This window comes from Castor canadensis, chromosome 9 (genome assembly GCF_047511655.1).
Source record: "Castor canadensis chromosome 9, mCasCan1.hap1v2, whole genome shotgun sequence".
Taxonomy (NCBI): domain Eukaryota; kingdom Metazoa; phylum Chordata; class Mammalia; order Rodentia; family Castoridae; genus Castor; species Castor canadensis.
The window spans coordinates 100,356,582-100,381,277 of record NC_133394.1 but is presented as its reverse complement, the minus strand read 5'-3'; the positions used below and the strand labels follow the sequence as shown (position 1 = coordinate 100,381,277).

Here is a 24,696-nt window from a genome sequence, read left to right as displayed (position 1 = left end):
CCTTTGTGCAAATCAAAACCACATTAAGATTCCACCTTACTCCTATTAGAGTAGCTGCCATCAAGAACACGACAACCAAGTGTTGGTGAGGATGTGGGGGAAAAGGAACCCTCATACACTGCTGGTAGGAATGTAAGCTAATAAAACCACTATGCTAAACAGTATGGAGGCTCCTTAAAAAAGTAAAAATAGAACTGCCATAATATCCATCAATACCACTCCTAGGGATATACCCACAAAATTGTGAGTTATCTTACAGCAAAGGCACCTGAACACCCAATGTTTATTGCAGGTCTATTCACAATAGCTAAGTTATGAAAATAGTCAAAATGTCCCACAACTGACAAATGGATTCAGAAAATATGGTATTTATATATAATGGAATTTTACTCAGCCACAAAGAAGAATGAAATTTTGTCATTCATAGGTAAATGGATGGAACTGGAGAACATCATCTTAAGTGAAGTTAGCCAGACTCAGAAGGCAAAAACTGCATGTTCTCTCTCATCTGCGGAATATAGACCTAATACGAATGCAGCAATATTATGAAAAACAGATCATACTAAGGGAGGTCATGCATGGTAAGGCTAGGAAAACTAAGAACTTGGATAGAGTTGATATATTCTCTATATAAGAATGAATTTAGAAATCTTAAACCGACTAAAACTATCATAAGAAGGGGACTAATTAAAATGAAGATTAGAGGAGATAAACCAATTGGAGTTATAATGCATATATATACATAGAAATATCACAAGGAAACTTCCTGTGTAGCTACTTTTATCTTAAAAGGCTAAAATGCCAAGTTTTTCATTTTATCTTTTCTCTTTTTTCTTCTACAAAATTGGAGAACAGGAGGGCAAAACAAGTCCTGCCCAGGGGTGAGGACTGGCACCAATAGGAGGAAGAGGTATTTGGAAAAAGGGGGTAGGAGGGTGAATACAGTGTAAAATATGTGTACACATATATGCAAATACAAAAATAATACCTGTTGAAACTACTCCAGGAATCATGGAGCGGGAGAAGAAGGAGAATGGAAGAGGAGGTGAATTCATGTATGACATATTTAATACATTGCAAGAACCTGTGTAAATGCCACAATACCCCACCCATCACAACAATAAAGGAGAAAAAGAACTGTGCCTGATAAACAATAAGAACTAAATGAGCATTAAACATCATTGTTTTATTTATTGTTATGATGATGACTAATACATGTGGTGCTAATTATGACTAAGTTATTAAATATCAAAGTATACAGTAATTGCAATTTAATATGCTCAGTCTATTTTAAGAGTATTGTCTTTAAATAATTGGAGAAATTGGGATTAGATGTAATATAAAAGAATGAACAATACCATTTCAAAGTGAATATGTGAAATTTTGGAACAACTACATTATATGGTTATATATGATATATACACGTTCCAGATTTTTGTTAAGTGGAAAACAGTTATAGGTAGAAAGTGTAAAAATCTGTATTTTGAGGGAGAAGAAAACTAGTTCTTGAACTACTTCCTGGACCAAAAGCTGACATTCATGCAAAATATGGATGACTGTATGATCAAACGTCACAGGCTGGAAGGGCCCAACCTGAGCTGTGTCTTATGCATTTCAAGTGAAACTAGAAATACCCCTCTATACCCACACAAAGAAGGAAAAATAAGAAGCTACCTACAAATTCTTAAGACCAAAAAGAAAAATAAACCAGTTATTGAACAAAGTTAGTCTGTTTTTAACTTTGTTTAATTAAAATACATCACATATTTTCTTGGTTTATACCTGATTTTTCAAAATGTGCCACAAATACGGAATTTCCTCAGAAACCTGTACTAACCTGTACTAAACCTGAAGAATTACTGTACTTGGTCTCTGTAAATTTTAAGTGTGTTGTACCTGTTTTTATTTGTGGTTAAACTCTTTCACAATGATTGCAAGGACTGGTCAACACCCCAGTACAAATAAGAGATTGTAGCTCAATACCACCTTTCAAAATGGGTTCATCCACAACTGCACATCTTCCACAAAAGCTGTGACATGAAAGCAGATACAGCCTGTTCCAACATAGCCCCCATAGGATGTTGTTCCAATCTCTCACCATGCCACCTTCTAATTTGCCATGAACAAGAACATACTTTCAAAATTCTACAGAGTCTGAATGACAAAAATCACGAGCTTTATGCTGTGATGAGAGAGTCATGATGTGGGTTAATGAAACAGAAAACAAATAATATTATATTGGTATTTTGGTTGGGAGTACTTTCTTGGCTTAGGCTTTTCTGAACCAAAAAATTGAGATTTCTTATTTTGTCTTGCTGAGTCTTCTTAAAATAAAAGCTCATAAATAATCCCTTAAGGGCCATAATTCTTTCAAAACATCCACTATGCACACTAACTTAAAAAGCATGCTAAGAGTATGAAATAAAAAACAAAAATGTTCTGCATTCATTACTACAATATGCCTTTCTCTTAGACACCAGTCTGGGAGGCAATCCAGTTGCGGTAGGAAGTCACTCGTGTGTAGACTCCTGGTTTATTGATTTTTCCACATTCATCTCCCCAGCTCACTATTCCAATAAGATACCAAATATCTCGAGAATTGGGATAAACCAGTGGTCCTCCAGAGTCACCCTAAATAAAGCAAAGGACATTTATCATTATAACAATTTCTTTTTAGATACTTTACTTTCAGGAAATGATATGCCCAGGTGAAGTTTGTAAAGGGTTGGTACTTCATAAAGACCATAGGAAGTTGTATGAGGTAAATCCCTGTATCTTCCCAACCTCAACTGTGACTGACCAGCATACATTTCCTGGGACTCTTTAGCCTTTACTTGAACTTGAAGATGTGGTCTGATAACTTACAAACTCTAGTTTTATGAGAAAGATTTGAGAGACATCTAATACGAATATACATAAAATTCAGTTTCATATCTGAGAAAAGCAGCCGGAACTCTAACCATGGAGACAAGGGAATAAGAGTTAGGAATAATTTGAGAAAGAGCTGAAAGTAATTAAAACATCTCTGAGATAGATCCTTTATTGAAATATGATTAAGAGGATGCACTATGATGTTAGATAGTCTGGGATTGTATGCCAGTTCTACCACGTACTAGTTGTGTGACCATTTGCAAGGTTCTTAAAGCTCCTCTGTCTCAGTTTTCTCACCTATGAAGTGAGAATAATGGTAGCACCTACAAACATAAGACTGAGATGAGGATTAAATAAATTAATATTTGAAAAGGATCTAGCACAGAGTAAATCTAAAATAAATGTTTGTTAAAACTAATAAACACATACTGCGTGTAGAGCAGAATTACTTTGATGCCACAGCTCAGAGAAACATGATAGGACTGTCAAAGTTCAAATTAATTGAAACATATACATGTCTCCATATTAATAATTTTCATAAAGTAAGAGCAGCTACTTATATACTATGTAATTAATATGAATACTGTCCAGAATTACCTGGCATGCATCTATATTTCCTTCCATATACCCAGCACATAACATTGTGTCCTGTATCACACCATTATAAGCTTTTTCAGCATTACAAGTGTTTGTATCAATAATTTTCACAGGTGCTTTCTGAAGTAACAATGGGTATTTACCTAAAGGAAACAAACATTATCAGCAACAGAGCTGCTAATACCAAGCAGTACAAAAATCTTGCTGTGTTCTCTGTGCATAAAACCTATACTTGACTGTTGCATCTTAAGATGAAAAACTCCACTCAGTTCCCTCACTCAAACCAATGAAAAAGAAATACTTAAAATATAATTCCACTTAAATGTTGCCTTTCAAAGTCCTTATCTTTCTTCTTAACCGTTTGGGCTAGAACCATCCAATTAGATTCTCCAGATAAGGGAGGTTCTGTACCAAAACTGGCCTTCTTGAAATATTCCAATCTGAGGCAATTTGCAGTCTTAACTCCATATGCAACTTTCCCTGAGAGACCACCTGAGAGTACTAGGCATCCAGAAGTAAGTGATGCCTTGGACCTGGACCTAGATTGCTAGCTTTTCTTATAGCTTTTGGTACCTTACATCACATGTTAAGTTTTTACTGAACTTACCATTATGTGAAAGTGCTCCCCATCCTGTAACAACAACTCCTTCACCTGGTGGGAAAACCTGTGTGACTTCAGGAAGACAAACCCGATGTACATCTTTTTTAAATAAAACTTTTTCAGTAAGCAGTATAACTGCAATATCATCATGATGTTCACCCTTGATGTAGTCTTCATGAATAATAATTTGTTGAACATAATGTAGCTTATTGGGTGGAGTTACTCTAGTACCAAAGCTAACAGTAAAGTTTTTTGGATTGTTTGACCTAAAGAAACAAAAATAATGTATTTTTATTTATTTCAAAATAATTGAAATACTGCATTCTAAGGAAACTGGCAGAAATTCTGCTTCTATGGTACATAGCTCATGGCATTAATGTCTCCTTGCTCTATAGTTCATTGCAATGAAATACTCTGATTTTTAAATTCATTTTCAAAAAACCTTGTTTGAGTCCCTTCACAATACACTATGTAAGGCAGCAGAGATAGACAAATGACAGAAAATAGCACATGACCTCAAGAGACTTAAATCTAACGAAAGAGAAATGTAAACACAGGCAATTATAATTACTGTTTACATGCTTTTGCATGTAATTAGCAGGGTCTCTAAATAGGAGAGCTTAAATCTATATGTTTATAAAAAGAAAATATGCTAAGAAAAATTTCTTAGGAAAAGTAGCATTTTAAAAAGGGCTGAATCATAGTTGCCTAAGAGACCAAGAGAGTGAGGCAGACATGTGAAGAGAGGGAGAAAGGAATGAACCAGGATGTTACATTTTAGCACCTACAAGTAGTTTAGGATCTCAAGTATAAAATGATGACAGATAGGATTCATGTAAGACAAAAATGTAGCACCAAAAGTAAATGATTCTTTCCAGTCTTACTGGTAAGGTAGGAAAGGCTTAGTTAGGCTTACCAGATAATTTGTCTTCCAAGTTAGGACACCTTTCAAGATGAAAGAGAATGTGAGCGGGGAAAATGGGTTCAAACTGGGACTGGCCCAGAGCCTCAGGTCTCCCTAGCCTTGGGAAACACGATGGACTCACTTTTGAAAGCAGTGAGCTGCAGTTATCAGAAATCTCTCACTGATCAGTGATGCCCCACAGTAGTGTCTGCCATTCATTTTGAGACTTGCTTGCCATGGCCATTCTCCTTCCTGAGCAGTGGAACCTCCTTTGATTCTGTCATATGTAGCAGACATCCTTGCTCGTCTCCCACAGCCTGAAAGAAAGGGTCACTTTTCTCCCATTGAAAATAGAAAGATAACATTTATTTGGTTACAATGCAGAGAGTAAGTTGAATTGTCCTTGTATGGCTATACTGAAAATAATCTTGCACTAATAGGAACAGAATGTAATCCATACAGGAACCACTAACAGCCTCTAGATTGTCTTTCTACTCAGCATAGTAACTGTGAGATCTTTCAGCACAGGGAGAGTATATAAACTGTAAGAGGCAAAGTCATGGTTAAGTCCATGGACTCTGCAACCGGTCTCCCTGAGTTTGAATTCTGAATACACTGGTTACAAACTGGATTAATCTGGGCAATTATTTCACTTCTTTGTGCTTCAGCTTCTTCATTTCTAAAATGGGATTGTAATCATATCTATCTCTGTGATAGTTATGAAGATTGAATGAGTTATCATATATAAAGCACTTAGAACTGTGCCTGCTCAAGAGTAACAATCTTGACTGTTGTGATTTAGATTTTTCATAATTAATATAAAAAGTATTTGAACTTACGGTTGTTGATAATCTTTTCAGCATTGACTTTACTGATTTCTGAAACAGAACAAAAATTCAGAGTAAATTTAATACCTAGCTGATTCTGGGGTAAGGAGAAAAAGGTAGTAGAAAGCAAGAGGTTCCAGACATAATTTAGCAAATCAGGATAAAGCATCAATAAAAATGAGAGAACATTGGCTTATTGGAAGTTTTCTTTTGCCATATGTGAATGTATTATATGGAAATACTATTTCATAGTTCCACGTGAAGACTTCTTTTTTTACTTACTTTGAATTGTATTCTACATCACCTAAAGTGGAAAATTATGAGTCTCTTCTCTAAGAATAAAAATTCCCTACAAGTGAACCTGATTCCTGTCAACATACAAAAATAACTTTAAAAAAGTGATGTTTTATAGTAGCAGATCCAATGCTATTTCTGAAAGTTATAGGAGATCATGAAATGAAAAGCAAAACACACTGTTATTTATAAGGATTGTGTGAAGCATTAATATTAACATGCAAGTATTAATTAATCTATTGATATTAATAAATTTAATTAATATTATATTTATTGAATAAATTGATTATTCAAATTTATTCAATAAATTTCATTATATTAATTTATTAGTATTGATATTTAGTAGTGAGTGGCTTTTTAAGTATTGATGCTAATATTTAACATTAATTTGTGTATTAATCAATATTAGGTATTAATATCTGCTTTAGCATTAGAAGCAGTCCTTCCTCACCCAAACCAAGTAGTAGGTGTGGAATTATTGTGACTTGAATGCGTTTTTATTAATAATTACAATTCCAATATTTTCTTTTTTACTTAACTTTTTATTATCATATCCTTGTTGTACTTGGAGTACATTATTACCTTTACAAAAGTTCTTACAATATACCACAGTTTAATTCACCCCTTCCATCATTCTTCTCTCCCCATGGAATAGTGTCAACTATTCATTTCCATTTACACACATGAGTACATATTTCCACCATGTTCACCTCCTACACGCACTCCTTACATCCCCCCTCCCACAGGTACCCACCCCAGACAGGACCTGTTTTACCTTCCTGTTCTCCAGTTTTTAAAAAAGACATTTTTGTTTGTTTAAAATAGCTATACAGAGAGTTTCATTTCCATACATATGTATTATAACACAAATTGATTCACCCCCTCTGTTTTTCTCTTTTCTGTCTTAATCCCCTTCTTATGATTTCAACAGGTTTAAAAATTCTATATTCATTCTTGTATAGAAAATACATCAACCATATTCATTTATTAATATCAAATATTAATATTAGGTAGTAATGTTAGTACTTGATATTAATTATTTAATTAATTATTAATTAATATTAGCTATTAATATCTTCTTTAGCATGAAAAGCAGTCCTTCCTCGACCAAATTGAATAATAAGTGTGCATTATTGTGATGTGAATGTGTTTTTAATAATGAGGAATACAAATATTTGCTCTGATATAAAATGGAATTCATTTAGAAATACACTGAATCTCAGGTTTTGTCTGGTGTTTGTAATATATGTTGAGGGCAAAATAATGAAATAACACTGCTCTCATCTAATAAGTGAGCTTACCCATGATGCTAAGAGAATTGGGATCTGTAGTCAAGGATCCTGAGTTGCTTCTCAGCATCTGCTGTAAGATGCTTTCTATTTTTCTTCTTGTGCTTTCCTTCCTTGATCTGGAATCCTTGAATATCAGCCATATATGTGCTGTTACACTGTTGTTATCAGGACTGGAAAAATGAAAGTTTGATTTATTACTAAATATAGCATTGCTTTCCTAATACCCTAATATTTCCTATCTTGGTCTCTTTTGCTTTCATGGATTTGTGCAGTAACTTTACTTTAGGGTAAGCATGAGACCAGCATCTGCAGCATTTTGTGTGATGATAGAATCCATGCAGCTGTATTATTCAATTTAGAGGACAAGCATTCTGCAAATCTGAAAAAAATAGGAAAAGCCTGAGGCAAAGAGTAAAGATATCACCAAAGACCCGGAATCATTTATTTTCACATTCATCAATTGTTTTATATACACCTGAGCTAGGTGCTATTGTTTGACTACTAAGGTACAGTTCCTACTCTATGGGAATTTCTGGACATTTAGGAGAGATGAGACATGTATACAAATGACTATAACAAATGAGACAGAAGCAGCAAGATATTCATCCTAATTGTGATACTTTGAAGAAGGATAAACCATTTCTTACCCAAAGAGAGCAGAGAATTTTTCATGGAAAAACAGATCCACAGATTGGACCTTATGGTGTTTTTATTGCTATTTCATCATCAAGTAGAGATGAAGAGGGAGCCTACTACAGAATAACAGGGTGTCCATAATATTAAGTAGCATTTATTGGGTATTTGTCGTGTTCCCAGTACTTTGTTATCACATATATTAGGACACATTTTGTTGTCTCCACAAGAATACTGCAGCATAAGTATCATTATCTTATTTTATACAGAAGGGTGAATTGAGGCTCTGAGAGGATACACAATGTGCTCAAGAATAGGCAACTACTAAACTTGGATTTATAGTGAGTGTGGTAAGCCAGGTATGGTGGTGCTGCCTGCAATCCCAGCATTTGGGAGGCTATGGCAGAAGGATAATGAGTTTGAGGCCAGTCTGGGCTAACATAGTGAGTTCAAGGGCAGCCTGGGCTAAATAGTGAGACCTTAACTCAAAAAAATACCTCCTTCCACAAAGAAATTCATGTGTTACATTGAGTGCATTGATTTGATAATGTGGGCGTTTTCCACAATGTACTGTGTTGTCTGGCTAGTAATTCAGAGGTTGGGCATAGATTGAGGAGGGTCAAGGCTGAATCTGTAATAGGGGATATTGGGTAAAAATGCACCTGAAGATTAATCTGACTGTGGTATTAAAGGAGGATTTGTTTGGAATTGGGAAAAGGGCTTTGGCCTGAAGCACTAGCTAATGGACATGTAGGAATTATCAAGGAGCCCTGAGGCTGGTGTCAGGAGTGTCATTATTACGCTTTGAGTCTTTCTAAGGAATACTTGATATTTTAGTGTCTGTAGCAATAATATTTCCTAGGAAATGCTCAGCTTAAATAAGTTCGACTTTTGTAGCAGTGCATGCCAATGTATAAAGATCCATCCTATGGCCTCTCTGTCACTTCATTTTGACCCATGCTGCCCACAGATACCTGAAGTTACAGGCATAGGAAACCAAAGCAGAGAAGTCCTCTAGTGATTACAGTCACCTCTGAGATGTATGTGGGCCTTAAATTTTAGTTTTCCATTTCTCTCCAATACTAAAATTAAAAGCTAATTAGAACCTCAATCCATTCTGCAGTTCCAGGAGTCACATGAGTCCAGGGACAGCAGAAGAAAGGTAGACATTGGTAGCATTGGTGAAAGTAAAAGCAACAATTAAAAACACACCTTTATTTTAAATTTGCTTAATTGCAAACATTTTCACACACATTATATTCTTGATTCTGAGTATAGTTTGTAAGTAAGGTAAGACAAGTGTTATCATTAAAACTTTATAAGATAGAGAAAAAGATTCAACATACATAGTGACTCATCCAAGGCTTACAGTTACTAAATAGCAAAGGTTGGGCTCAGATCATCTAATTCCTATTCTAGCACTATTTTCTGCTATTCTTTGCTACTCCAAACCCATATGCAGGGAACAAAGCCTGGTGTAGATGCTTCTACTTTGTGTCTGAAGAACCCCAGGAGCAGTTCCACAGGTATATAGCTGACTTGCAAATAGAAAGATGGGAGAAAAGAATCTATATGCTACATTAAAAAAAATTGTTAAGAGAATCAAACATTAGTCTCTAGTAGGACCATCAAATCAAGAATTTAGCATCAATTTTTACTTGGTTTTAAACTGGACAATTAGTTTTAATATTTATGACAACATTGTATATTAGTAATTTGTTAGCTAATGAATAATATATTAATAGTTTCTTTTTTACAAGTAAACTTGAAGTGAGATGGTTTAATCTCTTTTCTGATGTTTGATGTGAGTTACTTACACCAGTGTGATGACTTGAGAATTGATATATTGCCTGTAAATGTTAGAACTTTGAAATGCATCAACCATCTGGAAAGAAAGAATATAGAGTCAAACATCAAATTCTAAGTTATATATTCTAATAATATGTTTATATTTCAAAGAATTAACAAGGAGACAAAAACGTAGGAAAATACTAACTTACTTTAGTTTCAAGGATTTTACTAAGGTAGTTATTTTCTGGTGATGTCTCTTTTTCATAATTTCTATTATATGGCATATTCAGCACTTTAAAGCTACCTTGATAGTAGTGGGTCTTACTTTCTGTAGATAAAGAAATGATCCAAGAGTTATGTATAGTAAATGGACTTCAAATCCAAATATAGATTGCATTATAATTTCAACTAATATGTATTGTGCCCATTATATTTTTTCTTTATTGATGTGCTAGGTGGTGGGACATTGTGGCATTTACATTTACAAAAGTTCTTACAATGTATCAAGTATATCATATTTGAATTCATTCCCTCCACTGCTTTTCTTCATCCTTCCTCCCTCAATTACTGGAACAGTTTCAACAGATATCACTTTTGCATTTATATACATGTATCCACATTATTTGCACAGTATTCATCCTCCTACTCCCTTTCCCCATCACCTCTCCATTCCCACTGGTGCCAACTTGTCCCCCCAGAACCTGTTCCATCCTCCTGTTCTCTAGTTTTGTAGAAGATAAAAGATATAAAGAAAAACATAACACTTTTGCTAGTTTAGATTTTGATAATGTGGATCTTTCTGATACAGTTGATTAGGTAAAATAGGCATTGTGAAAGTGGTTGTAGGACCAATAATGCATTACTTACACATTCACACACTTACACACACACACAAACCAGAGGTCATAAAAAAGAATAGCATCTTGATTGACACAGAAAAGACTATATACTATAATAAGATTTTTGTTTAATCAATTACCAAATTATAAATTTTGAAAATTATTAAATATCTAACACATTGAGATAATTTAGAATGACCTTCTGAAGTATACTAACTTTTTAGAAGCAATGTAGCCTTACAGTGATTAAGTAACTTTCCCAATATCATATTGCTACTAAGAAGAGCCAACTATCAAAACTCAATTTGACTCTGAAGTCTACAGCTAATCCACTACATTTTCTTCCTAAATTTTCACAAATACTAACTTATTTGCTATATGTCACATCTTATCTCTAATATGTTATAGATACTGTCAAAAGGCACTTGTCATTGTCAAAAAGCACCCCCCACAACACTCATGAAGAATTTCCAGTTAGTTCTTTGATCACCAATATTAAATATTAAAAGACAACAAAGAATTGGCACATGAGAAAAGCATTGAACATGAAACTTGTCCAAATAAGCAGAGAAAATATTGGAGGAAAGAGATTCAGGCAAAATATTTTAAAACATTATTATATTCAGAAAAGATTTTTATAAGAAATAAGGTGAAGATATTACATAAAGGAACATCTAAATATTTAAAAAATAAAAATGAAACATATAATAATTTGGAAACAAGCTTGAGAAAATCACTAAATGATTTTATATTTAAAAAAGACTAAAGAATAGAAAATAAAGAAGGAAAACAAGAAAATTAGAGAACATAGTTAGGAGGTCTAATCTGAACTCTGCAGGAGGTCTTGAAAGAATAATATCAGCAACCATCAAAGAAAAAAAGTAAGAAAATTTCCAGGAAATTAATAAATGAGTTTTCAAACTGAAATGATCTACTAAATGTCCACACATGGATATAAGGATATTTTAAACTATGTCACATTACCATGAAATTTCAAAATACTGTGGACAAAGAAAAACAATACAGTAAGGTTTGAGAAGGTGGGGGGTAGGGATAAGAAAAGAGATTTCACTCAAAAACTCTAGAATTGAAATATCACTAGACTTCTTGATAGAAACTGTGAAAACAAAAAGATGATGAAACATTATTGTCAAAATTCAGAGGGAAATTTTTTTCCAACTAGAATTGTATGTTCTCAATCAATATTAAGGACATAAGTTGCCAAAATGAGTTGTCAAAAATGTGTGCCTACCATTGCAATCCTTTCCTAGAAAGTTTCTGGAAGATACATACTCCACTAAAATTGAGTAAATAAAATAATAGAAAGGAAATATGTAATCCAGGCATTAAGGGATTAAACTCAAGAACTAGTAGAAGGGGAATCCTTGTAATACGCTGAAAAAAGTCCTAAGGTGAACTCTATTGTAGCTAGGGTATGAATGAATATAGTATCCTCATTTTCCATAGCAATAGATAATGCCAGTAACTAAAAAACAGGGTATGGAAATATTAAGAATCATCTGAAGGAGTTTAAAGTGGTTGTCTTTGATAAATAGCAAAAAGGCATATTGGAGGAGGGATTGAATTTTTCATTAAAAGCTTTGATTATTTGACTCTATATTATTAGTATATCTATCTTTCAAGGCAAAAAAAGCATCTAAGCATGTTAAAGCCATGGAAAAAGGATATTATGGTGAGTTTATGCCACATATATATAAAAAAGTGCTAAAAATTGCTAACAAACTATTTGAAAGTGTGGGAGAAGTACGATTATGCTGATTTATTTTATAGTATATATTTTATATGATTATATCATAAATGATATAATCTCTAAAGTTGAAATACATAACATTTAAAAACTGACTCCAACTTTCTTTCCTTACATCAAAATTTTTAGAAAATCTATGTAGATGGGATTTTTATATTAATGTTTTTGCTATGAAGAAATAATTAATTGAAATACAATATCCCTTGGTTTCTCTTCTTCACATAGTATGTTAATTATAAAAGAACACATATAGTAGCTTCTTAATAGAACTATTTTTCTGCCTATTTATCAACTATATATATGCATTAATGTCTCTGAATGGATATCCATTCCATTCCTTTACCTGTGTATATTTAGAAGGATGTCTGGAATGTAGTGTTTTGCAATGTTAATAATGTTTATTTATAAGATCTTGAACCGCTGATGCCATTTTAAAGGGAGATAAATGACATTTTGTGATTACTTTTTACCTTTCATAGATATGTAAATATTATGGCAAAATGAAATAAATACAAATATATACCAACCTACTGCCAGAAAATGAATGAGGAGACCAATAGTTACTCCAAGGATTGCCAACACTCCAAACACAATGAGGGCAATCATCCATAGTGATAAAGAACTGCGGGAAGCTGTGACTGGTCTGAAAATGAAGGATATGAACATGAAAAATATTTCAGAGAAAAATCACAATCTTTTCAAAGCTATACTACTTTCCTCTTGCTTCCCTCTGTACAGCTTCATAATTAGGCACAGTAGTGACAAAAGCTACAGAAGGAAGAGAGGGAAGGTAGGAAAAATTTGCTTCCTTTCAAGCTGATAATTGAGCTCATACTATTGAGTTTTATTCACTTTCAGGTCCATGATGTAAAATTATTTTTCTAGAATATGTTGGTTGGTCCAACTTATCTGTACTTGGGACCTGGCTCCCTCCCATGAAATATGGATACTAACAGAGTTTGTATCAATAAGTAAAGATTTTGTCAGGTTGAAGGGAGGAGAGGGGAAAAGAAATGTCTTAGAAACTCTTTATGACTAAGGCCCATCACAATTTTTTAAAGTAATGGTCATTTATTATACCCTTATTATGTCCAAAGAACACATAAAAATATGAAATGCTATATTGAGTTAGAGCAATGTATGTCTATTTCAGTAGCTTATTTATTTCTGTAGTCAAAGAAATCTTATATAAAAGCATGCCATGATGAATCTACAGTAAGTTAGTTGTTTTCATTGTGTTTCTTTTAGACAACAAATATTGGTTCAGAGCTTCAGCCTAATGAGATAAGGGCCTATGGGAATTTCACACAGAGACATAAAAGATAGTCTAGAAGAAAGAACAACATGCAGCATTCTATGATCAGTGGCTCAATCTTTTTTTGTTTGTAGCAAATTGAGTCATGAATTGGCCAAAGATGAAATTAGAAAATGTGATAGTTATTTTTGCATGTCAACTTTGGCTAGGCTAAGTTATGCAAACACTAGTCTAGATATTATTATAAAGGTCTACCTTAACTGGGATTAACAGTTATAATCAGTGGACTTTAAGTAAAGGAGACTAACTGATAATATAGATGAGTTTCAAATAGTCAGTTGAAGGCCTTAAAAGTGAAAACCTACACTTTGAGAGAAGAAAGAATTCTGTTTTGTTTTTCTTTTTCTTGTTTTTTGAGAGAGGGTCTTGCTATGTATCCCAGGCTGATCTTGAACTAAGTTCTTCCTGCCTCAGCCTCCTGGATGGTGGGATTACAGGTGTACAAAACCATAGCCAGCTGAGAAGAAAAAATTCTGCCTTGATACTATATCATAGAAATCTTTCCTGAGTTTCTAATCCACTAGCTTGTTCTGTTGGGTATATGTATATGTATATAATACATATATGTATGTATTGGTATTTTTTTATTCATTTATTCACATGTGCATACATTGTTTGGGTCATTTCTCTACCCTGCCCTCCTTCCCCACCCTCTTCTCCCTCTCCACTATGTGTTGGTATTATACAGTTGGTATATATAGTTAGTTTTTAGTTAGTTAGTTAATTAGTGGGTTAGTTAGATATCTTTAGCTCTGCCTATGGGATATCTCTCAATCTCCTATTTGATATGTTTCTTTAGAGAACCTTGACTGATAGTAGAGAGGTAGCAATAAGAATGACCCTTGATATCACACACAGGTACAGAGATTTTTGTCTTCTGTATTGGGGATTCCTCAAGTGTGATTTATTCCAAATCACCTAAAAGTGCTAATTAAATACTCAGGTTGTGAGATCAGTGATTTTGAATTCCTGGAAGGGCCTGGGAATTTGTGCTTTAACAGTCCTGTTGCTGCAGACTGTCACTGAACTGTGTGCTATCTTCATGGTAAAAATATTTTAAAAATTTAACCTTCCAGAGCACATTATCAGATTTTTCTGATTAGAAATAAAAATTAAGGGAAGTGTGTATGACCCATTGGATCACAGGAAAGTGTCAATTGAGACGATGCTTTCAGAAGAATAAGATTTTTTTAAAAAAAGCTCCCATCCTCTGTTGATGTTTTATAATTCTCCTAGGAAAATGATTTCATGTTTTTTTCCCCTTGAATCTTCAGCACCATCTGGCCCATCCTCACTCTTAACTGATAAACTTCCCATTCCACTGAGAAAATGGAAGGCATTAGAAAACAGTGTTTATAATTCCATCATCACATTTGTGAACTCTTCATCTGTGCTGCATCTCTGTCTTTTCTCATGTTTATGTAAATAAATTGTATGTGCCTCTACCTTAAGCCAACCCTCTCCCCAACAACTCATGTCACTCTTAAACAGATAACCTGTGTTCTCCTCCTTCCAAACTGCTTAGGTTCTGTGAACACACCAGATTCCTTCAGGCTGTTCCATGTCCTCACATGATCTGTTCTTTTTGCCTCACATGTCCATCTCAAGTCTCTCCAGGGATCTGTTACTCAAACTTTCCCACTTCATTCTGACATCTCCTCTTTAATGAAGTCTTCCATGGCCAACTCTAATATGGCCCTACATTAGACATCTTTATTATTCTTTTTGCTTCTACTTATGTTACAGTCTGAGACTGCATCATTATTTATTGCTTTTTAAACCCAGAATATAGCATGGTGCCTAGCATGGTAGACAATATTTGTTGAATACGTGTATGAATAAAGATGGGGAATCAAGAACTATTAAACCTTAGAGGGTAAATAAAGCAGAGGAATTCAGATTCTATAACACTTTCAGGGCTAGTTAAAAGAGAGGTTTTTGTCTTTATTGTGTGACAATTACTAACGTGAGGACTCATGATATGATCATAGTTGAAAGTAGGGAGAAAATGAAAGGGAAGAACCAGTGAGGAAATAAACTATTATAATCCATGAAAATGGAGTAACAGGATACTTGACAATGGAAAAAAATGAGGAATGTGAGAATGTTTACATGATAGAATATTTGTCAGAATTTGGCAACTATCCATATTGATAAAGTACAGGAATATGTTGGGCTGGCAGAGTGGCTCATCTGGTAGAACAACTGCCTAGCAAGAGTGAGGCCCTGAATTCAAACCCCAGTGCTGCCTAAAGTAAAATAATCAAGAACAGGAATATGTTAAAGGTGTACAAGATTTACCTCAGAAGAAGGGGAAAGTTAAATGAAATCTAGACGGGGTCATTGGGAAGTTTGAAGTGCATTTAAATTTCCAGTACACATTTGGAAATGTCTTATTGGTGGTGAACTGAGGTACCTCAGTTACGGAAAGAAACTTAGGTGTCATCTAAAATGGGAGAATCAAAGCTGTGAAACTGGATTAGTGTATGGGAGTCTATTAGATAAAATATTGCACAAAATTAGTGTTTCTCTTTCCAAGACAAATAGTTATTTACACTGTAACAATGACTAAGTTATCTCAATTTTTCATATGCTTCCTGAATTTTATATTCTCATTGCTTGATGCCTCTTAAAATTACAAGCCTTTAAATTATGAGTCTTTGTTTTTTTACTACAGGATTCAAAATGTTGTTGATCTTTTAATCAGCATCTACCTCATCTCATAAGCATTCAGCTCCACCAAAATTACCTTGCTCACTTCGCGGCTTTCTCATCTTTACGCCACAATCTCTCTTTACTTTTCTGTGTCTCTTGAACTTTTACTAATTATTTCTTCTAGTCATCTCTTAAGTAGAGCTATATTTGTGTGTTTCTGTTTTGCTAGTTTTAGTTATAAAACTTTAACTACAAACGGGTTTTTGTATAGTTTTGGGAAGTTTTTTAATAGTCTGAGATTTTATTTCCTCAATTTAAATATTTAAATTAAATAACCTTAATTGAGGTTTTATTTCCTCAATTTAAATACATTACATTCTATGGTATCATGAAAATTGTTCCATGAAATATTTTTTAAGGCATACCATTGTGGAATGGGGGACACATTTTTTATTATATTATTGTTATATTGGGGTTACATTGTGATATTTACTAAAGTTCTTACAATATAACATAATCAAATTCACCCCTTCCATCTTTCTCCTTTATCTCCCTCTCCCCCCATTCCTGGAATAGTTTTAGCAGGTCTCATTTTTCCATTTTCATACATAAGTAAATAATATTTCTACAGCATTCACCCTTGAACACCCTTTCCTTTTGTCTTTCCCCTTCCCACTGATTAGTTTTAGGAAAATTTTAAATTTTATTTCTGTACTTTTTTTCAGAACTTATATTCTTATAAAAACCAGAAAAATCTACTTCTGTTAAAATTTTTGTTAAGCAAGATGACCTAGAATTCATCCAGACATTGGTTTGAAAACAGAAAACTAAAATGACTGCCTAATATTCAATTTTATTTCATTGAAACTTATAAGATTTAATAGTTCCATTCCCTATCCCTTTTTCCATTTTGATTATTGCTTTTAAAAGCTCAGATGCTTTTTCTGGGTTTCAGCTATCTTTAAGACCTCAAGCTCTTAAAAAGTATAACATAGATTATTAGTCACTTAAAAATGGCAAAGAAATTTGCCAGGCATAAAAAAACCACTCAGCTGGTTAGTCAATTTATGGCATCCACACCTAAGTGCTTCAGAAATATTACATAAATTATTTGGGAGAGGATAAAAAATGTAAACTATATCTTGCCATAAAAACTCCTGGGTTTGAACTTCTCAATATCATGGTAATAAGGATCTAAAACATAGCTTTCTTCTGAGATTTTTTTTTCTCCATTCTATCACATCAGACTAAAGAAAAAATATGAAAATGATAAAATTTGGTTTTGAAATCTACTTTCACTTCTGGTGTTCCTTTTATTCCTCATAACCATTCACCATTCAGGATCCTATGTAACCACAAAGTTCACCAAGGGTTCCTGAAGCTCATCTGTAGAATCAACTGTGTTTCCAAATTCCTCTAAGATCTATTGTGCAATTGTCTTACAGTAATGTTTTACTCTGCCAAGCTAATCACTGAATTAAGGTTTGAGACTTTCTTAGGTATCTGGGAGTTATTAGAAATAAATGACTTAATCTTTTGAAATTTTCCAGATCAGACTTTTATATAAGTGTAAACTGATGAAGGAGAAAGAGAAGATGCTCTATAAATAAAATGTATCATCCATCCAGCATAAAGCTGATGACTGCCTCATAGCTAAAACAAAACAAAACAAAACAAAACAAGCTGGGGTTTTTCAATTTTTAAATGTGTGTGGTTATTCTTTTATAGAAAGATCAGCAATGTCACCAATAAGTAAACATCAGGGGTATGAATAAAATATCATCTTTAATTAAAAAAAGAAGTCATACAAGAGTAAGTTGTTAACTTTAATTAAAGAAAAAAATGTTCTTGCCATATTTTGTCACAGTGAGCATGCCCTTTCTACTCACATCTTATATGAATATTAGATAATATGAGTATATACATGTCCTAAAAGATTCAGTTATTGACCCAATTTATACATATAATAATATACATTTTAGAAAAATATCTATGTGAAATATGTATTTATACTTAATAATTATCTGGATATTAAATATTTTAAGATTAGATTCAGTCAACTTTGAATATATTTATATATTTTAATGACAACTCCTTGAAAGCCAAAAGCATATTCTTTACAATTTTGTCATTAATTATCTTTCACTTAGTATGACAATCATCTAATTAGATACTTCAAAAATAGGATATAACTTTATATTAAACTATTCTGATTCATAAACATTTAACAAGTAAACCTATATCAATTTACATATGATTCTACAGAGAAAAATCCATGAACCCATAGTACTGTGAAATTCAAGATAATATTCATAAAAGCACTGTGGAAAGCAGGAGATGGTAAACAAATACAAGGAAGTCATAATCACTGTCAATTTAATGTTTGATTTATGAGGAAAAAAGTGTTCTTTGTTGCCTCCTTTCTATTTGACAACAGCACATATAGATACTATTTCTCATCCACAGATATTAAACTGCTTGCCACTTTTCTGAAGCCCTCCCCAAATCAGTGCTTAAAAGTATACATTCTAGATACAGTGCAAGTTTGTAATGAGGTGAAACACTACACATTTCCCACCTAACCTCAATTATTTTGCTGCGTCTTTTAAGAGATCATCACATTAAGAACTCCCACTTATCACAGTGTTCATTCCATTTTTGACAAAAGTTTGAGCACACAAATCTCTACTTACCGATACATAATATGCTGATATAATGTCTGCTGGTATAAATAAAGATAAAGGAAACTTCTTCACTCCCTTTGTGCTGATCAGTGGTTCTCAAGTAAATGTGCTAACCACAAGAATAGTTTGAGATTTTAAGGGCTGGGTACATAGCAGAAAGTAATTAAAAGGAAACTTGTTTAACAAGTGTGATGACAGTTGTAGATCTGTGGTTTAAAGGAAGAAACAAAAATTTTCTTTGAGTTGGATGCTTAGAAAAAAACAATAGATACTACTAAGATTGGTCATCTGAGAGACCCACCCAAGAAATACCACTACAGACTGGTGAATCAGTATTCTGACTCAGGTTCTATCCTTCCTTTCACAGCATGAAAGAAACCAACAAACCTATCAGAGTAGTCTCTGACAAATGATTTCAATATAAGTTGTCTTGTTTTGGATACAGTAATTCTATGAGAACATTACTCATTGGAATCATGCTTAATTTAAAAATTCTCACTGGGACTTTACATATTTTTATAAGAATAGAAATACAGATGGAAAGTAAGCTTTGGAGTAAGAAATCAATCCATATTTTTAATTCTTTATATGAAATGGAATAGTTGATTAATGAAGAGTTGTTTTACCTAAATAATAACCTAATAAAGTGCTTAGGCATGTAGTCAGCACATAAAGTAAAAAGCTTATACTATCAATGTTTGTTTACAGAAATAAACCAGTCTTAAATAAATGGAAAGATATCTCTCCCTTGAAAAAAAAACAGAGTTGTTTTACTAAGTAAATATGGATTAAGTTTTTGGATGCCACACCAAATCATGAGAAAAGCATTCAAAAAAGGGCTAGAGGGGAGTGGCTTAAGTGATAGAGTGCCTACCTATTAAGCAGGAGGCAGGGAGAGAGAGGAAGACAGAGAGAGAGAGAGAAGGAGAGAGAGAGAGGGAGAGAGAGAGAATAAAGCAGGGTGATTGGGTAGAAAGAGGTGAATGGAGTGGGGTGGCTATTTATAGAGTGGTTAAGAAAACTTCTCTGAGGAGGAAAATTTGAGCACAGAGCTGAATGATGATAGTAATTGGTGTGATTCATCCTCCTGGAACACATTCCTGACATTTCTTTAAGAAAATCTTCAAAATTTTCACCTGCTTTGTGGATAAAATGTAAACCTTTTTGGTTGCTATTCTATGCCCTTTAGAGTGTCATCTCTCTTTATCCGGGTGGTTTCATAGTAGTATTCTGTAACAGAAAGGGGATGACCTCTGTTCAAATGCCAATACCACTGATAACTAGCTGTTGGACATAAATCTTTCTGAGCTTCAGCTTTCTCACAGGTAAAAATGTGAGATAATAGGCCCATACTTGTAAACCTGTTGAATCAACTGAGACCATGCAAATCAGTACTTGACACAATGTCCAGAAGATTATGCTTTTTTAATAATGACTTTACCTAAAGTTTACCTTTTCTTGAGCCACTTCTCACAGTCCTCTTTTTTGAATGAAAAGAATTTTCATAACTTCATAATTTTATTCATGTCAACACCCACACAGTTGCCATTTCTACCATCCAATGTTTATTCATGCCTCATGGTCCAACCTGCACTTCTTAAACCTAACCTCCCTTGTAAAGCTTTATCTTCTTTGATCTTTCATTCTTCTCGGTATCTAACCATCTATTGTCATTAGTACAAAGTTCTGATTTAATCATCTGCTCTTGATATCTATTTATATTTGTCCTTTGCATGATCCTATCACCCCAGGTGCAAGTTGCGTGAACTTGAAACCATGAACTGTATCATATTTCTATGCTTTTTGTATGTTCATCACAATGCTTAGTATCCAGTTGATACTCAGTAAATAAGTTGTATGTTTCAGATATATGATTAACACCCAAAATACATGTATGCCTCCTAAAAGTGAATAAAATGCTAAAAAATCAGTAAGTACATAGGTGGTTTTAACAGTATTCACAAAGGAAACACAGATGGCCAGTTAACATATAAAAGGGAATTTTAGAAAGGTAATTATAGAAATAAAAATTAAAAATGATATGTCACTATAAAAATTAAAAGTATTTACTATTTCTAGATAGGTAGGAATGTGGATAAATGCACTCTCATACACTAATGGTAGAAATTAGAATTGAGATAGCAACCTTAGAGAATATCAGCATATAAAAATCTAAATCTATCTCAGTAGTTTCACTTCTAGTTATTTATGCTAGCACATACACTCAAACAGGAATATATAAGGATGTGAATATTATTGAAGTACTTCTTATGCACATATAAAATTACAATAATGAAACCTGTTAAAATTATTTTTAAAGGGAGAAAGTGATAAAGAGGAGCAATAGAGGGGTGAACTTGATCAAAGTACATCATATTCATGTATGGAAATATCACAATAAAACCCCTTTGTACAATAATATGTAAGGAATATTTGATAACATTTATTACAAAATTCATAGTAGCAAAACTTTAGAAACAACTAGTATTTAATACAGGAATGGTTAAATAAATTATGGTATATCAATATATAAAATGCTATACAGTTGTTAAAAGGAATGAGATATTATGGGTTAACTCTCTCCCATCCTCCATTCTGAGGTCCCTTTTTGTGTAGCAGAGATTGGGAAGCTAAGAACAGAGTCCTTATAGTTAGGGTTCTAATTGCAAATTAAGTTCTGCTGGTTAGATGAAACTCACCTAGTCAAAGACCTTCCAAGGCAGAAGTGAGACTTCTTTTTGGGTTTGCTAGCAAAAGGTCCTGCCACAGTGTCTACTCCAGCTTCCCAAAGCCAAGAAGCAATTTTACAGTCGGCAGAGGCCAAACAGCTTGTTGGTGTCAGGAAGCTGTAGTGATAACACCATTGACACTTGACTTATTTGTTGAGTCCCACAATGTCAGTTTCAGTAGCTTCCCATGAGTATCACTTCTCTAGAGCTCTGTGAATCATCCTTGAGGCTCAGCCTAGACTTACATCTCCAACCCCTCCAACAAGTTTTGAAAAAATTTTTCAGGTATCTTTCCTGCTTTGAATCTGCACATAAAGAAAAACTTTAAGAAAAATTGACTAAAATATGAGATGTGGACTGGTAATATGACATGGTGCCATTAAAACTTGTTTTAAAAAGAAATAATGCATTTTTATAATAAGTGCTAAATACTATTTAAATTCATATGTTTGCTTATGAAAAGATAAACAAGGATTACTCTGGAGGCGAAGGAAATAGACCAGAAGTGAAAATTATGATTAAAAAAACTTTTTAGGTTCATTTTCTTCACAAGGATAACATATTCATATACTCCTTATATGATTTTTAAAATTCTAAATATAGTTGTTGAGTCAAAACAAAAATAAATATGTCCTCTCTGTGAATCAAAACAGGGAAAAGGTAGAATTGATAATAAAATACAAATAGTTGGAGAGTTAATGTTAAATCAATATTAACTAAAAATGAACCTTGCTTCTTAGTTGTATAGAACTTTCTAGGGTAAGATGGTAGATGAATGACAATAGGCACAAAAATGACAAGAACACAGTAGATAAAAATCTTGCAAAGTGTGAGCTAACTTTTAAAGCATGGCAGTAGTTTAACAGAAAAGAAAACTCATAGAAGAGCATCCCAGACAAATCCAGAATAGCGTGTTTCAGAAATATTAAGTAATAGTGTGGTTGGAATACAGGTAACATGCAAAGGCATAATAGGAAATAAAGCAGATGTGTAGCAGACAGATCTTGATATTACCTTTCCATTTTATTCATTAAGATACAAGGATTACCCCCACTCCCCCGTCCCCTACATTGAACCAGCCACAAATCCAGGAATACGGAGATGAAAAAGTCTTTCAGAAATCCATGTTATAAGTGGCAATTCAGATACATAAACTTGACTGGTGGAATGGCTCAAGTGATAGAGCACCTGCCTAGAAAAGCCTAGCAAGCATGAGGCCCTGAGTTTAAGCCCCAGTATCACTAAGAAATAACAAAAATGCACATGCATAAACTGATGATTTTTGCATCTGTGGGAAATGCAGTAACAAGTATTCTAGGTGGTGATTCAGATGCATAAACTAATGATTTTTGCATCTGTGGGAAGTACAGTACCAGGTGTACACCCTGGGAAATCTGGAGTACCTGCCTAGAAATGTCAAAAAGTGCTTCCTGGTGGAGGTGACATCTGAGCTGTGTTTTAATAATGAGTAGGAAGAGAGAGTCAAGCTTTTTATTGATTCTAAAGTCATAATAAAGCATTTAGGTTTTCTTCTCTAAGGATACTGAGATGGGGTGGGCAGAGGTAGAGCAAGATTCTGAACAAGAGAGAGAAGTGTTCCAAGAGTAATTCTCTCTGATTACTGGGAAGAAGTGTGAACAACATTATTGTGGAATGTTAGGGATAAGTCAGATATCTAATAATTTAGGTGGCATGCTGAATTTTCTTTAGAAGCAAACTGGTTTTTCTTAGAATGCCCCATTGATCTTTCTGTTTCTTGATCTGATCATGGCTTGGTTTAATTCCTTTTAATCATCTATTTCATCAAATGTCTGGGAAGGATAATATGAAGATAGTCTCTCATTATTCTGTCTAGTGATTTCTGTCTTATTTGAATATTGCTTTTGATAGTTGTGATAGATAATTTACAAAGAATAAAGCTAGTCTTTTAAAAACCTGAGATATTATTTAAGGGAATTTTTATATAATATGCTTGGTAAAAATAAAGTTTTGCTTATTTCAACTGTGAGCACTTATTGTGATAAATTTTAAATGGTATATAATTTTAAATCAATAACATAAGAAAATGTGATAAATATCATTTAAAATAATTAACAATAATCATTAGGCAGAACAATAACATTATAACATGATCTTTCTGTAATATTTTAATCACTATAAACTGTATGTATGAGATATCATTGATACATAAATATAAATTTTTTCAAAAGTAGATTCTTTTGAAATTTCCTCTTGCAATGAAATTAGAAAAACTGAAAGCCAGTAAAAAATATATTTACTCACCATAGTCACTAGTAGGTAGAAGTACTTAGAGCATTTAACAACACATTTGGCAAAATGGTCATAAGATGGTTTGTAATGACATGAAATAGAAACTGTGCTCCAATTGCATCATTTGGTTAAAATTTCTTTTAAAAGCATAATAAGCTTACATTTATTGGTACACTTGCAAGTGTTTAACAACCAAGTCTTGGACCTAGTGAATAGGAGTTAATTTGGAGCATTTGCCAATTATCATGGTATAAATACACATGGCCAGTTTCAAGCTGCCCACATGACAACACTACACAGAGATTTGTCCAGAGATGAGCAGTTGTGCTTTATTATACAATATCTCCACAATGTGGATGTAGTAGATAATAACCTCAAGACCATAAATACTAATAAATATAGAATATAACTAAGTTGTAATGAGTTAGTACCTTCAATTTTGCACTGTGGACATGTTTCACAGCTGGCTTAAGTAATTCCTGACATTTTAACATTTTTGCACTTCTACATTAGTGCAAGAGAGCACCACTGTTGCACTTTTAAATATTAAAACTGGCAAATATTTCACAAATTTGGATGTTTGAAAGGATACTTGAAAGGATTCAGAAGATAATTCGCAGAAAGC

At 33.4% G+C, this 24,696-nt stretch overlaps 1 protein-coding gene across 2 annotated transcripts; it reads right to left on the bottom strand.

Annotated features, from left to right (window-relative positions):
- Positions 1 to 1,097: 1,097 nt before the first annotated feature.
- LOC109678420 (transmembrane protease serine 11B-like protein) lies at positions 1,098 to 19,196 on the bottom strand. 2 transcript variants are annotated; one of them, XM_074041089.1, is made up of 10 exons: positions 19,081 to 19,196; positions 12,945 to 13,060; positions 10,020 to 10,138; positions 9,837 to 9,904; positions 7,396 to 7,556; positions 5,813 to 5,851; positions 5,116 to 5,290; positions 4,076 to 4,335; positions 3,469 to 3,611; positions 1,098 to 2,631 (listed from the first exon to the last, which is right to left on the bottom strand). In XM_074041089.1, exons 1-10 carry the CDS (start codon positions 19,086 to 19,088, stop codon positions 2,470 to 2,472), a joined length of 1,251 nt encoding a protein of 416 aa, XP_073897190.1. In that variant the 5' UTR covers positions 19,089 to 19,196; the 3' UTR covers positions 1,098 to 2,469. The 2 variants fall into 2 exon arrangements, with proteins under 2 accessions (XP_073897190.1, XP_020009563.1); XM_020153974.2 differs by lacking the exon at positions 19,081 to 19,196 and having other exon boundaries at positions 12,945 to 13,083.
- Between the last annotated feature and the right edge of the window lie 5,500 nt (positions 19,197 to 24,696).